At 36.3% G+C, this 19,798-nt stretch overlaps 1 protein-coding gene across 1 annotated transcript in view; it reads left to right on the top strand.

Annotated features, from left to right (window-relative positions):
- The first annotated feature begins 81 nt into the window (after nucleotides 1-81).
- noc2l (NOC2-like nucleolar associated transcriptional repressor) overlaps nucleotides 82-19,798 on the top strand; it is a 28,968-nt gene continuing 9,251 nt past the window's right edge. Inside the window, exons 1-15 of the mRNA XM_059527809.1 lie at nucleotides 82-234; nucleotides 1,132-1,260; nucleotides 2,409-2,604; nucleotides 2,738-2,851; nucleotides 4,113-4,227; nucleotides 4,312-4,405; nucleotides 4,494-4,572; nucleotides 4,644-4,754; nucleotides 4,874-4,987; nucleotides 5,539-5,727; nucleotides 6,080-6,219; nucleotides 7,064-7,175; nucleotides 14,634-14,747; nucleotides 16,892-16,993; nucleotides 17,575-17,718. Coding sequence (XP_059383792.1) covers nucleotides 215-234; nucleotides 1,132-1,260; nucleotides 2,409-2,604; nucleotides 2,738-2,851; nucleotides 4,113-4,227; nucleotides 4,312-4,405; nucleotides 4,494-4,572; nucleotides 4,644-4,754; nucleotides 4,874-4,987; nucleotides 5,539-5,727; nucleotides 6,080-6,219; nucleotides 7,064-7,175; nucleotides 14,634-14,747; nucleotides 16,892-16,993; nucleotides 17,575-17,718 — 1,773 coding nt within the window. The 5' untranslated portion in view covers nucleotides 82-214. The remainder of the gene's footprint in view (nucleotides 235-1,131; nucleotides 1,261-2,408; nucleotides 2,605-2,737; nucleotides 2,852-4,112; nucleotides 4,228-4,311; nucleotides 4,406-4,493; nucleotides 4,573-4,643; nucleotides 4,755-4,873; nucleotides 4,988-5,538; nucleotides 5,728-6,079; nucleotides 6,220-7,063; nucleotides 7,176-14,633; nucleotides 14,748-16,891; nucleotides 16,994-17,574; nucleotides 17,719-19,798) is intronic.

Raw genomic sequence — 19,798 nt, 5'->3', positions numbered from 1 at the left:
CCTATATGTTGAGACAAACACAATCGGGTTATAATAATATTACCTAAATCAAAATGAATAAAAAACGCAGACATTATGACGTTTACTTTAAACAACTGTGAGCTTTCGTTTTTGTTCTGTGTTTGACGCAACGTTAACCAAAAGATCAATTCACTTTAGCTTCCGAGAGCGGTGCATTGTGGGTATTGCGTCCCTTGCACGTTTCTTATCCAGCATGGCAGGGAAAAACAAGAGGTATGTGCCATTCTTAGCTATTAAACCCCACAAAAATCATCATAAATAGTTAAAGTACAGTGAACTTGACTGTATATGGAGGTGTCCGAACGCAATTCACTTCATATAACATTTATCTAATTATATATTTGACGATAGCTAGCTAGTTTTAGCCACTGATGAACTCACATTCTCCTGTCTTTTGGAGATCAACCTATATATTACTTAACATTTGTGGGGAGAACATGGTCGTATTGACCGTAAATATATAAGAGTTAAGTCTAAATTGATTTCTTTGCATTTTTCACTATAATCAGCTCCAAAATGAGTTTAGGAGTAACGTTAACGTTAGTCATTTTCTGGTGTTCTAAAACTACATGTGCTTATTAAGAGTTGGATGAATATTATTCTAATTTTGAGACTATAAACTTTTGCTTTTGTAACTTAAGTATTTAGTTACCTTCCGAATGTAATTTCTAAAAAAAAAACACATTCTTTACATTTTCACATTATAATGGAAGGAAAGTTGTCTAACCATGCTTTCTTGTTAACACACTCGAGTAATTTTGTTACTATAAAAAGCTCTAACTTTACGCATTAAGAAGTGAACAGCACTTTTGAGTAATATTACAATCATGTTGAAGTTTTCTAGAACGGGGGTTTCTGTTTTTTAGATATCATGGATGGACCCCAGCTATGATCATTTACATGCTAGGGACCCTGTCCTAAACTTTAAAAGGCAGCTATATACTTTCATATATAAAGGTCATGTTAATATGTATTATTTGGAAAATATTTATTTTATATGACATTACATCATAACAAAACAAACACAAAATACATACTTGGGACAACTAGCTGAACACGTAGTAAACAAAAACTTACCGAATGCTTTAGTGATGTGCCATCTATGAGCAGGAAATTGGAGGATCTCAGTGTGGACGAGTTCATGTTATCTGGGTTTGATTCTGGTGAGGAAGATGATTTTGAGGATGAGGAATCAACACAACAGAAAGGGAAGATGAAGAAACCTGCACCTCAGAAGATGTAAGTATGCTCTTTGCATTTTAATGGTAATTCCAGTGTCCCATTTTTATTCCAGCTCTCTGCCTCATTCTACAAATGTTTGCTGAGTATATGCAAAATTCAAGGCATTGATGTTTGCCTACAAAACTATCACTGGCTCTGCACCCATTTACCTAAATTTGTTACTTCAGACTTATGTGCCCTCTAGAAGCTTGCATTCTGCAAGTGAACGTCGCTTGATTGTGCCATCCCAAAGAAGCACAAAGTCACTTTTACGGACTTTTAAATTAAATGTTCCCTCCTGGTGGAATGACCTCCCCAACTCAATCCGAGCAGCTGAGTCCTTAGCCATCGGCTTCAAGAATCGGCTTAAAAACCATCTCTTCCATCTTTATTTGACCCTCTAACTTTAACACTCAATGTTCTAATTCTATTCTTAAAAAGAAAAAACTAACTACCTTTCAAATCTTTTTGTATTCTATTTTCTTTTCATTTATTATGCAATTGTGTGTGTGTGTGTGTGTGTGTGTATATGAACACACACACGCATATAACGTATTTTCCGGACTATAAGTCGCACTTTTTTCATAGTTTGGCTTGTCCTGCGACTTACAGTCAGGTGTGACTTATTTATCAAAATTAATTTGACATGAACCAAGAGAAATGAACCAAGAGAAAACATTACCGTCTACAACTGCGAGGGGGCGCTCTATGCTGCTCAGTGCTCCTGTAGTCTAGACTGAAAACACAGAGCGCCCTCTCGCGGCTGTAGACGGTAATGTTTTCTCTTGGTTCTAAATAAATGCAACTTATAGTCTGAAAAATACCGTATATGCGCGTGTGTGTGTGTGTGTGTAAAGACCTCTAACAATAGCTTGCTCTATTCTTTTTTTTATTCTATCTGTTTTCTTTTTATTTATTATATTATTTAAAATCCCATGCTACGTGTACTGTGTTAACCTAACTGAGACTTGTTATAGCACTTATATATTATCGCTCTTTTTGTTGTTTTTGATTGCTTCCACTGTCCTCATTTGTAAGTCGCTTTAGATAAAAGCGTCTGATAAATGAATAAATGTAAATGTAAAATATGCTATTGTTAACACTGGAGGAAGCTAGTGGGATATCATGTTTTTCCAGTGATCTAAGTCTGATCAACTGTGTCACAGGTCTGACAAAAAGCAGGGCAAGGCATCTGAACACAAGGACCAGCTGTCAGCCCTCAAGAGCAGAGACCCAGAATTCTATGAGTTCTTACAAGAAAATGACCAGAAGCTCCTGAATTTTGATGATTCTGATAGCCTTGAAGATGAGGAGGAGGATGAAGAGGAGAGGATGTACCACAAATTCCCTTCTCAACTGGAGGTCAGTCATTTAGTTCTTCCTATGAAAATATTCAGTGCTTTTTATAATATAAATCAGAAGTTTACAGTTAGCGTGAATGTGTGTGTTTTTCTTGGAATATGAAAAACAAATCACAGTTTTTATGTGACAATAGGAAGCTGATGATGACGAAGACGAAGGGGAAACAGGAAAAAAGGATGTGAAAAAGTCTAAAGAAGCTACCAAAGTCACAGAAGCAATGATTGAGAACTGGAGAACTGGACTCAGGGTAACATGTTTATATTAGCTTTTATTCAGTAGGCCTGTGTTTTTACTTTCAGATGATCAGTATGAGCTCTCATTTATTGTCAAAAGAGGATGCTTAACTATACTGGATGACCAATGTGCTTTGTTTTTTACTTTTCTTAGAAAGCTGTTATATGGATTTATTTTGATAGTAAATGAGACATCCTAAATTTACACAAAAAAAACCCTGAAATGTAAATTTTCCAGTGACTTGGTTAGCTGTAGATTTGGAAACTGACACAAGGGGGGGGAGATATTGTTATTTCTGTTAAAGAATCACTAATCAGTTAAATGAATGTTGAGGTAAAGGAGTAGGACCCCATCACTACTGTCAGTTTAGGGTCAGTCTTTTTTTTGAAGATGTTGTTACTTTTATTTAGCAAGGATGCATTAAATTGATCAAGCATTAATATAAAGACATTTATAATGTAAAATAAATGCTTACATTTTTAAATAAATGCTATTCTTTTGAATATTTTATTCATCAAAGAATTCTAAAAAAAAAAATAGAACCACAAAACATTAGGAACTGTTTTCGACATTGATAAGAATTATTATCTGAGCAGCATATTAGAATGATTTCTTAAGGATCATGTGACACTGAGAACTGGAGAAATGACTGCTGAAAATTCAGCTTAAACATTATAGGAATAAACTGCTTTTATAAATGTATTTAAATAGAAAAATGTTAAATACATTATAACAATTATAAAAGCTGTATTTCAGATCAAATAGATGCAGCCTTGGTGAGAATAGAGACTCAACATTAAAAACACAAACACACACAAAATAAATAAGCTTTCCATTGATTTATGGTTTGTTAGGATAGGAAAATATTTGGTCAAGATACAACTATTTGAAAACCTGGAATCTGAGGGTGCAACAAAATCCAATAAAAATATTGAGAAAAGAAATGTTCTTAGCAATGCATATTACTAATCAAAGCTAAGTTTAAATATATTTATGGTAGGAAACGTACAAAATATCTTCATGGAACAGGATCTTTACTTAATATCCTAATGGTTTTTGGCATAAAAGAAAAATCGATAATTTTGACCCATACAGTATTTTTGGCTATTGCTGTAAATATACCCGTGCTACTTATGACTGGCATTGTGATCCAGGGTCACATATATATTTTTTGTTTTGCTTCAAATCAAAGTTTGTAATGTTTGCAATGTAATCTGGAAGATTCATGGTTTAGAACTCTTTATTGAAGATCTTTCTGATGTTTTTCTTTCCAGAAAGAGCCCACGGCAAAATTGATTAGGGACATCACACAAGCCTTCAAGGCTGCCGTGGCTACAACGAAGGGCGACTCTGAGGAGCTGTGTCGATATACCATCTCAGACAGCGCTGGTAACTAACCGGCTTTTTTAGAACACCTGCATACAAAGCCGAATATGTTTATTGTGTTCACTGACAGCCTGTTTCCAAATACAGTGTTCAATTCCCTCATCCTGTTCTGCATAAAGGACATGCATGCAGCTCTGAGCAAAATGCTGAAGCTGAAAGCTCCAGAGAAAGGCCAGAAAAAGTAACAGCTCTGTTCCTCTTGCTGTGTTGATATATGCTTGCATCAGTCAGATTTCTTCACATAATATTGTGTTCATCTGTATTTTCAGATTGATACTTCCATCTTCAAGTCCCAGGTGGCAGAAAAATCAGATTGATATTAAGATGTATATTGCCGGTGTTGTTCAGGTAGATTTTTCCCTACATTTTTTTTTGCCAGTTCATGAATCTCAGTGTTAACGTGATGCTTTTCTGTTCAGCTCCTCTCCAGTTTAACCCAGTCCACAGTAGTAGCTGCAGTTCTCCGTCATGCCAACCAGATGGTGCCATACTACCTGTGTCTGCCAAAACAGTGCAGGCATTTTCTCAAAGTAAGCATTGCAAATCAATGACACTAACTTAAAGAGCGTAATGGTGCTCAGTGTTCGGTTTTTAATCAAACAACAAAAAAAAGCTGAGCATCTGTGGTGTTTTTTGTTTGTGACACTAGAGTCTGATCAAACACTGGAGCACAGGAGAGGAGACTGTGAGGGTCCTCGCCTTTCTGGCTCTCAACAAAATCTGCCGAAACAAACAGGAAGTCTACCTGAACACTGTTCTCAAGGCAAGTTAGGTTTTTACAACATATCATATACATATCATCAACATGTCAAGTTTATTTCAAATTTGATGAGATTTACACTAAAAATTCCTGCCATATTGTTGTTTTCAATTGCTCGCCTACTAAATTGAGTTGAACATTGCAATTGGTAACATTTGCAACAGTAACAGTTTTTAAAGCTTCTTATGCTCACCAAGGCTGCATTTATTTGATCAAAAAAAAATAAATTAAAAAAAAATAATAATAATTCTGTGTTGGCAAATCATCATTACTCCAGTCTTCAGTGTCACATGATCTTTCAGAAGTCATTCTAATAAAACAATTATCATTACCATCAGTGTTAAATCAGCTTTTTAATGTTTAACTTTATCAGGATTCTTTGATTAATAGAAAATAATGAAATAGAAATCTTTTGAATCATCATAAATGGATTAGCTGTTGCTTTTGATCTATTTCATGTATTTTTGCTGAATAAAATATGAAAAAAATAGAAAATATGATGAAATGCTAGTAGTGAATATATTCATTATTAACAGTGAGTTTTCTGTTTGCAGCAAATGTACATCGCCTACGTAAAGAACTGCAAGTTCACATCACCCAACACCCTTCCCATGATTAACTTCATGCAGCGGACTCTTGCTGAGATGTACTCACTGGACACACAGGTGTCCTACCAGCATGCCTTCATTTATATCCGTCAGCTAGCCATCCACCTCAGGAACGCCATGAATTTGAAGAAGAAGGTATTTAGAAATCTTGACCTGTTTTCTTCTGTGTTAAAAAAAGACCATTTGAAGTTAACATGAAAATAAAATTGACCACATTTGATTTCTTAATCCTGATCTTATTGTGAACGATTCATCTGTGCTTGTTATTCCAAAGAAAATTCTTCAGATCGCGGTTTGAGAATTGTTTGGCACTGTTGCAGCAAACTCTCATTCACACACTTTTTACAATCCACTCAATTCTTGATAAAAAATAAATAATTTTTTTCTTCTTTTGGATATACTCTATCACTAAGAAATGCGTCCAGTATATGTTTTTGCAGGTGTCAGTTTATCTTTATCCATGTTTTTCTGTTTTGTGCATCGACAGGAGACGTATCAGTCGGTGTATAACTGGCAGTATGTGCACTGTCTGTATCTGTGGTGTCGGGTGTTGAGCACCATATACCCCAGCGAGGTTTTGGAGCCATTGATCTACCCACTGTGTCAAGTCATCATCGGCTGCATCAAGTATGATTGATTGTATTTTTGTTTATTTGTTTGTTGTTGATGTTTTTTGCTTACTCTGCATCTTTAAAGAGATATTTCACCCACTTTGAGTATATTACTCGAGTCAAATGGGTCAGTGTGGTGCTTGTTTTTTTTTTCATTTTGTGAGAAAGTCAGTAATGTAGGGCTGTGTGATTAATTAAAATAAAATCGAAATTGTGAAATAGTTTGGTTTGATTATCAAAAAGAGTAAAGTGCAGCACTGTGTTCTTAAAATACAATTATTATATTTCTCTCAAGTACTCTAATTTACAGTGAATAATACAATAGTGTTTTTTTATTACCGTAATAATTTTTCTGTTTACTAAGTAGTAGTCATAATAATAGTAATTTTTAATTGTTTATTATTAATGATAATAATAGTGATTATTATTATTTCATAGTTTTAAAGTATAGTCACACAAATTGCACAGCCCTACAAACAAGCACAGCAAGCTGAGATTTTTTTTATTCAATATAAAATTGCTATCAATTTTTTTTCAATAAAAAAAAAAAAAAACAATACAAAAAATTTGGGGTGAGCTATTCTGTAAAAGACTTTGTGAGTTACTGTCTTGACGATGTTTTTACCAGCATGTGGCGCCATTAACCACATTTAAATTTACAATTCTCAGCGTGTGGATTTGAGCTCAGAACTTCAGCTTTGAATACTGCAAAAGTGAAGACCTAAAAGAAGATCAATTTGGATATAAAAAAATGATGCTAAAAAATCCATATTATTTGTTCGCTTACAGAACTCTTGTTTTCAGTTCATCTCTATCAAGTAATTGATGGCTCCGTTGTGTGTTTGTGTGTGTATTTGTAGGCTTGTGCCCATCTCTCGGTATTACCCTCTGCGACTGCACTGTGTCAGAGCGATCATCCTGCTGTCTGCCAACACCAAGACATACGTGCCCACCCTGCCCTTCCTGCTAGAGGTGACACTGACATACCATGCCGTCATCAACTGTTCTGATGTTCAGAAGTTAAAATAAGATTTTTGTTTAAGTTTTAAAAACCTTTATTTAGCAAGGAGTTGTTAAATTCATCAAAAGTAACAGTAAAGACATTTATAATGTTACAAAAGGTTTCTGTTTTAAAGCGGGCATAACACACAGTTTTGCCCAATCTCCTGTTGAGCTCCTCGAGGCGTGCTGTGGTCGAGCTCCTCGAGGCGTGCTGTGGGCGGAGCTAAAGAGTCACGAACACGTGCAGCTTTTGCATAGCTGTGACAACATAAATAAAATGAGAACAAAAACATAATTAACTTAAATGAACTTTGGCTAAAAATCTAATGCTAGTTTTGCATGTCTAGCATTAGAATCTAACTTTTAGCAGTGTAAATAACTCAGAATGCCCAAAATTAGACATCGACTGGAAATAAATGCTGTTGTTTTTAATTGTGGAAAAATGAGTAATGATTTCCACAAAAATATTGAGCAGCTGTTTTTAATATTGTTGTTTCTTGAGCACCAAATCAACATATTTCTTAAGGATCATGTGACACTGAAGAATGGAGTAATGGCATTTTATGGCACAGAAAATTATGCTTTACCATCACAGGAATAAATTACATTTATACATCACAGTGTGTATTTATATACACTCACTGGCCACTTTATTAGGTACACCTTGCTAGTACCGGGTTGGACCCCCTTTTGCCTTCAGAACTGGCTTAATTCTTTGTGGCATAGATTCAACAAGGTGTTGGAAACATTCCTCAGAGATTTTGGTCCATATTGACATGATAGCTTCACGCAGTTGCTGCAAATTTGTCGGCTGCACATCCATGATGCGAATCTCCCACACACATCCCAAAACTGCTCTATTGGATTGAGATCCGTTGACTGTGGAGTAGGCTTGTTGTGATAGTCGGTGTTACCGGTGATACACGGTGTTTAACCCACCTACCGGTCATAGCACTTGACCACCGGCACCGTCCCCATCGTGTTGAAGTTTTAGCCTATAGCGATAAAGCACTTAATTCAGTTAGTGACTACGTGCCTTCGTAATTTAGCGTTAGCGGAACGAGCGCCGCAGTAAAGCAGCAGGTGTCCGATTTCATTTATCATTTGAGGAGAGTGAGGCGAGCTAACTGGCAAAGGATGGCAGAAGATCTGGTTTCAAAGCGAACTGTTGCAATTTAAAATGAAGGTTTTTCGTTTATTGTTTCTCATTTAGCCTATTTATAATTTTTTTTGTACGGTGTATGCAGTTAATAGGCCTACCTCTTTTTTTTAACAGCTTAACGTGAGTTTAATATTTATATTAGTTTTTTTTTGCACTTAAGTGTCCAGTGATTATTCGGGTAGGCTACCTTATTTAACAAAGTTTTTGATGTTCGTTCGTTTCATATTCGATGGTTGTGCGTTTTTTTTTTTTTTTTTGCTGAAAAAGGCAGGCACTTTATTTAACGAATATTTATAATTATTTAACGAGTCTTGTTTGATACTTGCACGATGTGTGCAGTGGTTCGTTTTGTTAATAAATGCACTTTAAAGGTGCTTCATAAGTGCTTTCGTTTAGTTTTTGCATGGTGTGTTAAGTTATTATTCATTTTGCAATAAAGATGTGTGTAATACAAGCGAGTGTCTTATTGTTTTGTGTATTTTTATTAAGAATAAAATAAATTAACCCATGATTAATTCAAACAAATGCTACTGAATTGCCGCTAATTAAAGTGAAAGTAAATTGAGACGTGTGCACGTCTGCACGACCGAATTTTCGGCCACCCGAAATCCCCGACACGCAACCCCGGTGACACCGGGATTACCGGTTTTTTTACACGTCGATTAACCGGTGGAAAAAATCCGTCACCGCAACATCCCTACTGTGGAGGCCATCTGAGTAAAGTGAACTCATTCTCATGTTCAAGAAACTAGTCTTGAGATGATTTGAGCTTTGTGACATGGTGCATTATCCTGCTGGAAGTAGCCATCAGAAGATGGGTACACTGTACTTACTGACCCTACCATCTGAATTTTGCAGCAGAAATTGAGACTCATTAGACCAGGCAACGGTTTTCCAATCTTCTATTGTCCAATTTTGGTGAGACTGCGAATTGTAGCCTTTGTTTGCTGTTCTTAGCTGACAGGAGCAGCAGCCGGTGTGGTCTTCTGCTGATGTAGCCCATCTGCTTCAGGTTTCAACGTGTTGTACGTTCAGAGATGGTATTCTGCATACCTTGGTTGTAACAAGTGGTTATTTGAGTTACTGTTGCCTTTCTATCATCTCTAACTAGTCTGCCCATTCTCCTCTGACCTCTGACACCAACAATGCATTTTTTTTTTCACACAACTGCTGCTCACTGGATGATTTTTTTTTTTTTTTTGACCATTCTCTGTAAACCCTAGAGATAATTGTGCTTGAAAATCCCAGTAGATCAGCAGTTTTTGAAATACTCAGACCATCCTAACTGGCACCGACAATGATTCCATGTTCAAAGTCACTTAAATCCTCTTTCTTCCCCATTCTGATGCTCGGTTTGAACTTCAGCAAGTCGTCTTCACCACATCTAGATGCCTAAATGCATTGAGTTGCTGCCATGTGATTGGCTGATGTTATTACAATATAAAATAATTTTCTCTTTTAATATACTTTAAAATATAATTTATTTCTGTGATGCAAAGCTGAATATCCATCAGCCATTACTCCAGTATAAAGAGTCACCATGATCCTTCAGAAATCATTGTAATATGCTGATTTATTATTAGAATGATCAATGTTGGCAACAGTATTTTTTGGGGAAACTGCTACACTTTTTTTCAGGATTCTTCTATGAATAAAAAGTTCAAAAGAACAGCGTTTATTCAAAATATACATTTTCTAACAATATAAATCTTTGCTTTCACTTCTTAGCAATTTAACACATCCTTGATAAATAAAAGAGTTCATTTCTTTCAAATTTACTGACCCCAAACTTTTGAATGGTAGTGTGTATTGTTCGAAAATGTTGCTATTTTAAATGAATGCTTTTCTTTTAAACTTTTTTTTATTCGTCAAAGAATCCTGGAAAAAAAAAGTATCACAGGTTTCAAAAAAATATTAGGCAGCACAACAGTTTCCAGCACTGATAATAAATCAGCATATTAGAATGATTTCTGAAGCATCATGTGGCACTGAAGACTGGAGTGATAATGCTGAAAATTCAGCTTTGCATCACTAGTAGGGCTGCAACTAACGATTATTTTGATAATCGATTTATCTGCCGATTATTTTTACGATTAATCGATTAATCTGTATGTACTTATATTTTAGTTTTGCCCATTTTTTCCAATTAAATTATTAACAAAGGGTCTTTATCATTCAACAGACTTTTTAGAGATTTTAACCATTTTTCATTGTCATATCCTCATCAAAAATATACCTGGAGTTTTGTTTTATTATGTGTTAGTAATCCTTTGTCAAACTCTTCTGCAATCAAAACACTGACCCATACTCTAGCAAATTTCACAAGGAGATTTCAAAAATGTTTTCACCATGGCAGTCCTTAGGGCTCCTAAAGTAGTTTAACATCCCGAACAAAGCTTAAGGAATCTTTCAGAAAATATTTTCACGAAGAATAAAAATAAAACAGAATACATTTGCAGTACATTGCATTTTATTTTATTTTTTTCCTGTAAACACACAATATACCTGGGAAACAGCTTTATAGCTTATGCTGTGAAATTGTAAACAATCCTTCGAAAAAAGTGCCAATGGCATGAAACCTGAATGGAACTCACATTTTAAAGTAAAATCCATCAGAAGGTTGTCCAGAAAAAAAAAATTGACACACACAAAAAACCTGCTGTGTGAAAAAGAGCAGTGAATACTTAGAAAAAAAGTGCATTTCAAATACATTTAAACATTTACCTCTCTCATTCAGTCATAATTAGGCTGCAAGACTATGAATGAATTATGAACTGGTAAACGACAAACTGATCACAGAACATGTTTGTAAATCTTTAAATGTTAACTGTTAAAAAGCAATGTTATTAGCTTTTACGACGAAACATTTGCAAACAATATTGTTCTGGAGAATCTGCACAAATAAGTCTTAAACAGTTAAACAGTTCAGTATTGCAGAGTTTACAGGTTACTCTTCTTTTTTGAAGGCTCAAAGTAAAGTACTTCCACACTTTGGATGACTTCATTCGATTAGTTTTATCTTCCGCTTTTTTCTTTTTCTTTCTTTTTCTTTCTCAAGCTTACTCCACTGCCGTCTGTCTCCACAATCTCGCTGAATGCTGCAGACGCAGTTCGGGAAGCATGTGACATAAAACGAGGCCAGCTATTGGCTATTCGCTACTTCTCCTGCTGTACTGACTGAATAAAACCTGCGGTGGCTCATTACTGCCACACTTTGGTCACCGCAGATTTAAAATATGCACAAAATGAGCCACTTACGGCAAATAAAAGTTGTTTAGCAACTAATCGATGACTAAATTAGTTGACAACTACTTTAATAATCGATTAAATCGATTAGTTGTTTCAGCTCTTATCACTAGAATAGATTTTAACGTATATTAAAATTGAACAGTTTATTTTACATTGTAATATTTCACAATATAATTTTTTTTTCTTCTAATTTTGATCAAATAACTGCAGCCTTGTAGCCTGGTTAAAACCAGACCCTTTTCAGTTGAAACTGAGTTAGGGTCTGGCAAAGCCTATTAGACGTCTCGTTTCTAAAGGGGCGTCACCGACGGACCTCGTTCAAATGCCTCTGGGCGCAATTGGATAGACCTAAAACCAATCAGAGCGATGAAGGAGATGACGTATGCAGAGCGAATCCAGTCGGTAAGACCATAGATATCGGGTAAGACAGCGATAACATCTTTTTTAGATATGAAGGCTTCAAGTGTTGTTCTTTGCTCGGGTTTTAACGCAAAGTTAAAGTTTAAATTACTTAAAACAGACGTGATAGCAGTTTCGAACGAATGTTCCTCTGCAGCATCCATCTTTGTAATGTACAAAATCTGCTTTACCGTCGCTGCGCTGTCGTCATCGTGTAAACCCCGCCTCAACGTTTCTGATTGGTGCCGCGATTTCGGCGGCACAGAAACGAGCTAGGTAGTCCTCTTTGCCAGACTATTCTGTAGAGAGAATTGAAATTCGCCGGAAGTAGTCTGGCTTTTCCCAGGCTAGCAGCCTTGATGAGAATAAGACACTCCTTTAAAAAATCGTTCTGATCCCAAACTTATGAACGGTAATATATATATATATATATATATATATATATATATATATATATATATAGTGTGTATTTATATAATATTGTTTTACTCTATTTTTAATCAAATTAAAGCAGCCTTCGTGAGCAAATACTTTTTATTAAAAAAATACTTTTCAAAAACATAAAATAAAACTTACTGACCCCACACTTTTAAACAGTAGTTTAGCTATTTATGAAAACTCACATTTAACCATATTTCACAATCCAAATAATTCATAATGGATAAAACCTCACATTTTTTTAAATCTCTCTGATTACAGAACTGTCATCGGTTTTTAAAAGGAATCTTAATTCATATGGTTTTTGAACTTGTACAACACAGACCCTCTCTAACATCACATCTGACTGGGGTCTGGTGGAGTCTAATTATACAGATTAGTCATTCCGAAAACCCACCAACTAGTCACCATTGGAAAATTAAAAACCAAAAAGTAAGATGCGACAAGCTACCTAAACGGTTGACAAGCTTTGAATTAAAGACTAAAAGATAAAAGACACCAGAGATCAGAGACTGCGGTCTGCATGAATGCGCATCCTAATGTGTGCGAACGCTGCGCGTCTTCGTTTTTGGGAGAAGTAGAGGTCACAAACTGTTAACATTTTCCACAGTGTGAGGCGGGTGACAAAACGTGTGTGTTTGTGTGTGGCTGGTGTGGGCCCCTGCGGTGACAGCTGCTGTGAGAATAGAAGCGTAGAGGCGACAGCAGCCGAGACCAACGGAAGAGAGGGATGGAGACGGGGGGACGGGGTGGGGGGTGGTCACTGCTTGGCTGCGATCTCCCACCAGTCCTGACCATACTGCGATAAAGCCTGGGGGGGAAGAGCGTACGTGTGTGTCCGTGTGTGTGTGTGTGTGTGTGTGTGTGTATGAGGGAGGTCTGTGGTTCTCACTCAGCTCTCAAACGTGTTGTGCAGACCACATCCTCTGTCAGTGTGGCGACTCCCACCGACCCCCTTCTTGCTCCCTGTGTTTATTTGCGATGCAGGCCACTTCCTGTTTTCGCGCTCATGTTAAAAAGTAGGCGTGCAGCGATGTAGAGTAGGACATGCCTCTCTCTTTATTTTTCTCTTTTCCCGCTCTTTCTCCCTCTCTCTGTTTATCTGTGCTCTATGATTTCAAGCTTCCTGTTGCAGTAGCCCCTGAGCGTATCAGGTTGGGACCATGCGCCACCACTTCCTCCTGTGTCCCGCAGGCCGACACCACATCCGTTGTTTGCTCAGACCGGCCGTCCATGAGCGCGCACACACACACACACACACACACACATACTCACACCTCACTGGTTCTAGATGACCTCGTCAAGCACTTTCAACTGCTCTCAAATGCGGAAGCGCAGAGAGAGCTATGGGACACGTCATAGACATGTACCAAAGTACGCAGGCTGAATGAATCTTTCAGTTATTAGTTATGGAAAAGTGAGTAATGTAGTAGTATAGTGAAATGCATTCATTCTACAGGTCTTTGCACACTCTTTATGTTTCCTGCAAAAATGTGTATTATGAGAAAAAAAAATTAGATTAAAAACCGCCAAGTTACTTTTACTACACTGCATATTTTTGATCACAGTCTTGCACTTACAGCTTTAATAAAGTTATTAAAATAAAATCAAATAAAATGAATAAACTTCAAACAAATCAGAAATTACTTAAATCAATGAATGAAGTTCATCTATTTTTTTACAAGAATTCTCAATAATAATAATAATTTATTTGATTGAAAATACAGGAAAGACAGCAATATTGTGAGATACTGTTACAATTTAAAATAACTGTTTTCTGTTTCAGTATATTTAAAAGTATAAGTCATTCCTGTGATGGCAAAAGTCAATTTTCAAGTCTTCAGTGTCACATGATCTGTCAGAAATCATTCTAACATGTTGATTTGGTGCTCAAGAAACATTTCTTATAATTATGTTGAAAACAGTTGTGCTGCTTAACATTTCTAGAACAGCATTTGTTTGAAAGACATTTTTGTAACTTTAGAAATGGTTTTATCATCCCTTTTGATCAATTAGATAGTTTACTTAAAGTTAGCCCTTGAGTTATTCTCTGCTTTTTGTTTGTCTGAATAATCAGTGGGCTTCTGCTGTAGTCTTATTAGTTTTATTTGTGTTTTTCTGTGCACGCATGTCTGTGATGCAGTGCTCTGATGTATCTGTTTGTTCACTCTGCTCCTCAGATCCTCCAGCAGGAAGACTTCAATAAGAAACCAGGCCGCATGAGTATAAAGCCCATCAATTTTGCAGTGATCCTCAAACTCAGCAAGACCAATCTCCAAGAGAAGGCTTATAAGGTGACACATCCTGTACATCTTTGAGTTTCAGACCTTCATAAATTCTTCACTTTCTTTCATTTTATTACTATGTGTACTAAGCCAGCCAGAATTAACGTGTTACCACGTGTTTAATTGAAAACTATTTAATGCGTATAATACTTTAAAGGGATAGTACACCCAAAAATTAACATTTTCAAGTTGCATGATAGTTTGACGTCAGAAACGGACTAAAATACTACAAATAAAAAAAAAAAGATTCTTTACTCTCATACTTGCTTTTCTTGGCAAGTATGAATATATATTTTTTTTATATAAACATTTTTTTTTCTTTTTTTTCACCATCAAACTGTTTTGGAGCATGATTCAACTTTGTTGATTTTATATTTTTATCAAGGTATACTACATTTTTAATGTCAAGTTTATTATGCTCACATAGGTTGCATGTTTTTAATCAAAAATCCAGTAAAAATAACAGTTATATTTTAAAATATAATTTAATCCTGTTAAATTCATAAAAACATGAATTTTCAGCAGGCATTACTGCAGTCTTCAGTGTCACATGATCATTCAGAAATCATTCTAATATGATGATTTGCTGCTCAAGAACCATTATTGTTACATTTATTATTACTTATTACTACAGATGTTGAAAACTGTTGTGCTGCTTAATATTTTGTAGAAAACATTTTCAGGATTCTTTGATGAATATAATGTTCAAAAGTTTATCACATTAGAAATATTTTTACTGTAACTGATAAATTTAATGAGTTCTCTTTGTATAAAAGTATTATTTCCTTAAAACAACAGCTTACTGACCCCAAGCTTTTGGCAGGTAGTGCAAATCCAAAATAATGAGCAAAGAGTCATATTAAAATGAAACCAAAGGCAATCACTTAAATGCATCAGATAAAGATCGGCCCTCCTCCTGGGCCAGGAGCCTGTTGTGTCTTCATGCTGACTGGCTTTAACTGGATTGAGGTTAGGAGATGAAAGCCTGAACATGCTGCTACACAGGCTAAAGCGCCTCACGCCTTGACGCTGCCAAGAGGATTGCCACACAAGCTGCAGGGATTATCCTGCTCTCCTGGTTGGCACGGGGAAGCTTTCCAGTATGTTCACCCGGGCCAAGTCACCGCAGCCACAGGCCCCCCGAGACACCGTTCCACCCTTGCTGTCTGGGATCTCTGTCTGACTTACTAAATCTTAAATATTTCCTGACTAGTAAGGGCAGTTACGAGCAGGGTTTTCCCGTTTCCATTGTGGAGGAATGTGTTTGCAAAGGCTGCGGCTGTGAATTTTAGGTAGGGCAGAGGATTTAGGTCCGATCCCTGCACTAAACCGGGTCAGGATTAGTGTGAATGCTTGAATGCCAGGTGTTGGGTAGAGATGTGAATACTCTGTGGGGGCCTGGGCAGCCATCTCTGTGTAGGGCATAAACTGATTGACTGCAGTTTTTTCCATGTATGTTTCCTCAGGAATAGGTGTCATTTGTAGTGGACATTAGTGCTACTGGGTCTGGCTTTTCCGGGTAATTTCGGTGGAAACGCGGCAATAGTATCTCTTTAACTGTACAGCAAGAGGCAAAGAGGTGCAGTGCTTTCAAAGCAGACAGAGAAAGAGGTATGCGCGCTGGGAAAGCATGATCTTGCCCTCGTGCGGCAGAAACGGAGTCATAGAGACTAGCTAAGGTTTGTCCAAGAAGTTGCTAGATTGGTTGCTAGTGGCTTTTTTGAAAAAAGCTAGCTGTAAATCTAACTGTTTTTATTGTGTGGTCACTATTGCTGTTAAACAGATCGTTTGATATGAGTACTTCTAAAGTACTTTCTAAAGTACTGATATGAGTACTTCTATGAGTAAATCTAAGCAGCGTCCATCTGTATAGGAAGTAGGCTGTTAAACATACACAACTGTTAGCCAATCATAGCAGTGGGCGTTTACTTCCGAGTCTACAATCTGCCACGCATTTCAAACAGAGCGTTCTGATGAGGGGGACAAAAACATGGTCCTAAAACTTGATAACATTGAAAGTGGACAACAGAGAGCAGTACAAAATAATATGTTTTCCCCTTTAAATCCAAATCCAACAACACTTATGTTTGTTTCTGGGTCGTGAGTGCTTCCTGTGTGTTGATTTGTGAATGTTTGTGTTTGCACTGTTTCAGGATGGTCTAGTGGAGCAGTTGTATGACCTCATTCTAGAGTACTTCCACACACAGGCCTGCTCTATTGGCTTTCCTGAGCTGGCTTTGCCCACCATCGTTCAGGTACTGTTCGCACTCTTTTCTGGAATAAGCTTTGATTTATTCACTTTCCTTCCTAACATTTACTACATCGCCAACAGGTCATAATAAGTGAAAGTTATGGAGCGTGCTCAACAGTTGTATTTAATGGCTCCTTTTAGGCCTCACACCTCAACATACACATCCCGACACTTACCCTAGCGACACAGCACACACATACACCACAGTGTTCACACTCACACAGCACGCAAACACACAGGCTGTAGGGAAAAAGCCAGCTTCTTTCACCATCACTTCTTTCAGCCCTCTCTCACATACACACACACTGGCCACATCCTCTGTTCTGGCCAAAACCGAGCTTTCCTCACTGCTGTTTAAAAATCCGGTTTTGAATATTTATTCTTTTGGCCCAGTCAGGTTTATTTATAATATCCACTCCTGTTTCTTCTGTACCTTTCATTGGCGGAATAAAAAAAATAAAGGAAATCAAATCTGTACAGAGAGTTTCTAGAGATATATTAATGTTTCTCTTTAAGGATAGTTAAAAAGATTATTCCTTCCCCCTACTGTCTCTCATGCATGCTCTCTCATGTTGGTCTCCTCAGCTGAAAGCCTTCTTGAAGGAATGCAAAGTGGCCAATTACTGCAAGCAGATGCGCCAGCTGCTGGAAAAGATACAGGAGAACTGCAGCTACATCACAGGGCGAAGGCAGAAAGCTGCTTTTGGTGTGGCTGATGTCGCAGCTGTGGTGAGTACATGAAAATGTGTAGGTTATTTTTATTTTTTATTTTTTTTACCAGGAATGGGCCAAACTGTTGTTCAAGTCAATATGAAATCAAAATGGATGCATTACAGCTATCTTATAATCTTTTAGCAAAATGTGTAGGCCTTGTATCAAAAAGCCACACAGATGGGAACAAAATTATTAACCATTAATATAAAAGTTCAACAAAAACCAGATGCAATCATGTCTCACTTTGTTATTTTTCAAATGTGTTTTTACTTGAAAATTCCTGTAGATGAGTATACTGCCTTTCCTACCTCGATTTTATATTTCTTGATGTTATATATCAGTTTAATATTATTACATTTATTATTTTTTTATGCATTTATAAATGTTTTTAAATGTTATATTTAATAAAACCAGTACAATTAATTCATACTTTCCATTCAAATAATAAAAATATTGTTCTATATTATTATTTAAATTTAATTCTGCATTTGTAATTTTTGTTAAGTCATGCCATCTCTGTGCAGCAGGGTTATTTTAATATCACAGATTTTTTTTTCTTTTTTTCTTTTTCCCTTTTTTCCTGTAATTTTAGTTAAAATTGTAATTGTTGTTTTTGCACTCTATATTTTCATTAGTCTATGTTTTTGATATGCGCTCAATTTTATGGCAGTTTTAGTTTTCTTAGTACATCAAGATAAAATAAATGAACATGAGAAATGTTGTGAATAAAAATGAGAATTTGATGTTTTAAATTTTAAGTTAGTTTATTTTATTTAAAGTAACAAAATTACTTTTATGATTTGAGATTTAGTTAATTATAATAACATTGCTGTGCAGGATTAAACAGTCTCCTGTACCACTTTGCACACATTTATGTATTTTTGTTCAACTGCAGTACTGCAGGTGTTGTCATCTATAAATCATGAATTAAAAACATACACACAGGTCACGCTAGCTCTTATTACACGCAAGGTTTTATTTGTAGCTCTTGTCTGAGTACAGCTGATGTGTTAACTGCTTTAGCACTGATTGAATGAGTTCTAACATTTTTATCCGTTTGTTTTGATTCATTTCGTCAACCCAAGGATGTTTTCTTTTTGTTTTTTGTTTTTCCACCCCTCTTCGTTTTTTCCAATTACACCGTGACCATAACAGCACTTCTAGTCAGACACTTGTGAGCTTTGGGACCAGACATGGCAGTCAGATGTTTATTTTAGCTGTAAAAGCAGACTGTTACCCCTGTAGTTCCTCCTCTTTCCTCCCACCTCAAACACCACCCTGCCTTTCGTCCCCTCGCAGGTGACTGCTGGTCACCCTCAGTCTTCGTCTGTGTTTGTGTTCAGAGCCCTGTGTGTTTACGTGTGAACACATCTGAGTGTGTGTTCCTGTGGTCAGTTGAAAACAGCATGTGGCTGTTGGCCTGGAGCCTAGTTGACCACACCACCTGCAGGTCAGGAAGTGCTGTCACAGGTCCTCAGACAGATACACACGGCCGACACTATTACAACCGTAGCCTGATGCAGGGTCGGTGGCGGATGTGAGAGCAGATGAAAGTAATGGAGCGGAAAGCTTTCTAATGCTGTTTCTCTCAGCGAGAGACTCAGAGGAGGATGAGCAGACGTTAAGTGCTTCGTCTGCGAGCGTCTGGTAACATCAATCCAGTAGCAGACTTTGTGCTCGCTGAGCATGTTTATTGTAATTACAGGAAATTTCACCATTTTCGTTGGTTTTGTTTTCATTTTAGTTTACTTTTAATTAGTGTTGGTGTAAATGTTTTCATATGCATTCATTTTGAGAAGTTACTTAATATTAATATTAAGTTAGTTAATATCCTAATGATTTTTGGCATAAAAGAAAAATCGATAATTTATTATTATTTATTATTATTATATAGTGTATTGTTGGATATTACTACAAATATAGCCGTGCAGCTTATGACTTGTTTGTGGTCCAGGGTCACGTTTAGTTTAATTTAATTCAAAATGTATATCTGATTTTATATATTAATAATTATATAAAAATGTAATAAAAAAAAAAATATATATATATATATATATATATATATATATATATATATATATATATATATATATAT

The sequence above is a fragment of the Carassius carassius genome, chromosome 37 (genome assembly GCF_963082965.1).
Source record: "Carassius carassius chromosome 37, fCarCar2.1, whole genome shotgun sequence".
NCBI lineage: Eukaryota > Metazoa > Chordata > Actinopteri > Cypriniformes > Cyprinidae > Carassius > Carassius carassius.
This window is presented reverse-complemented; position numbering and strand designations above follow the sequence as displayed.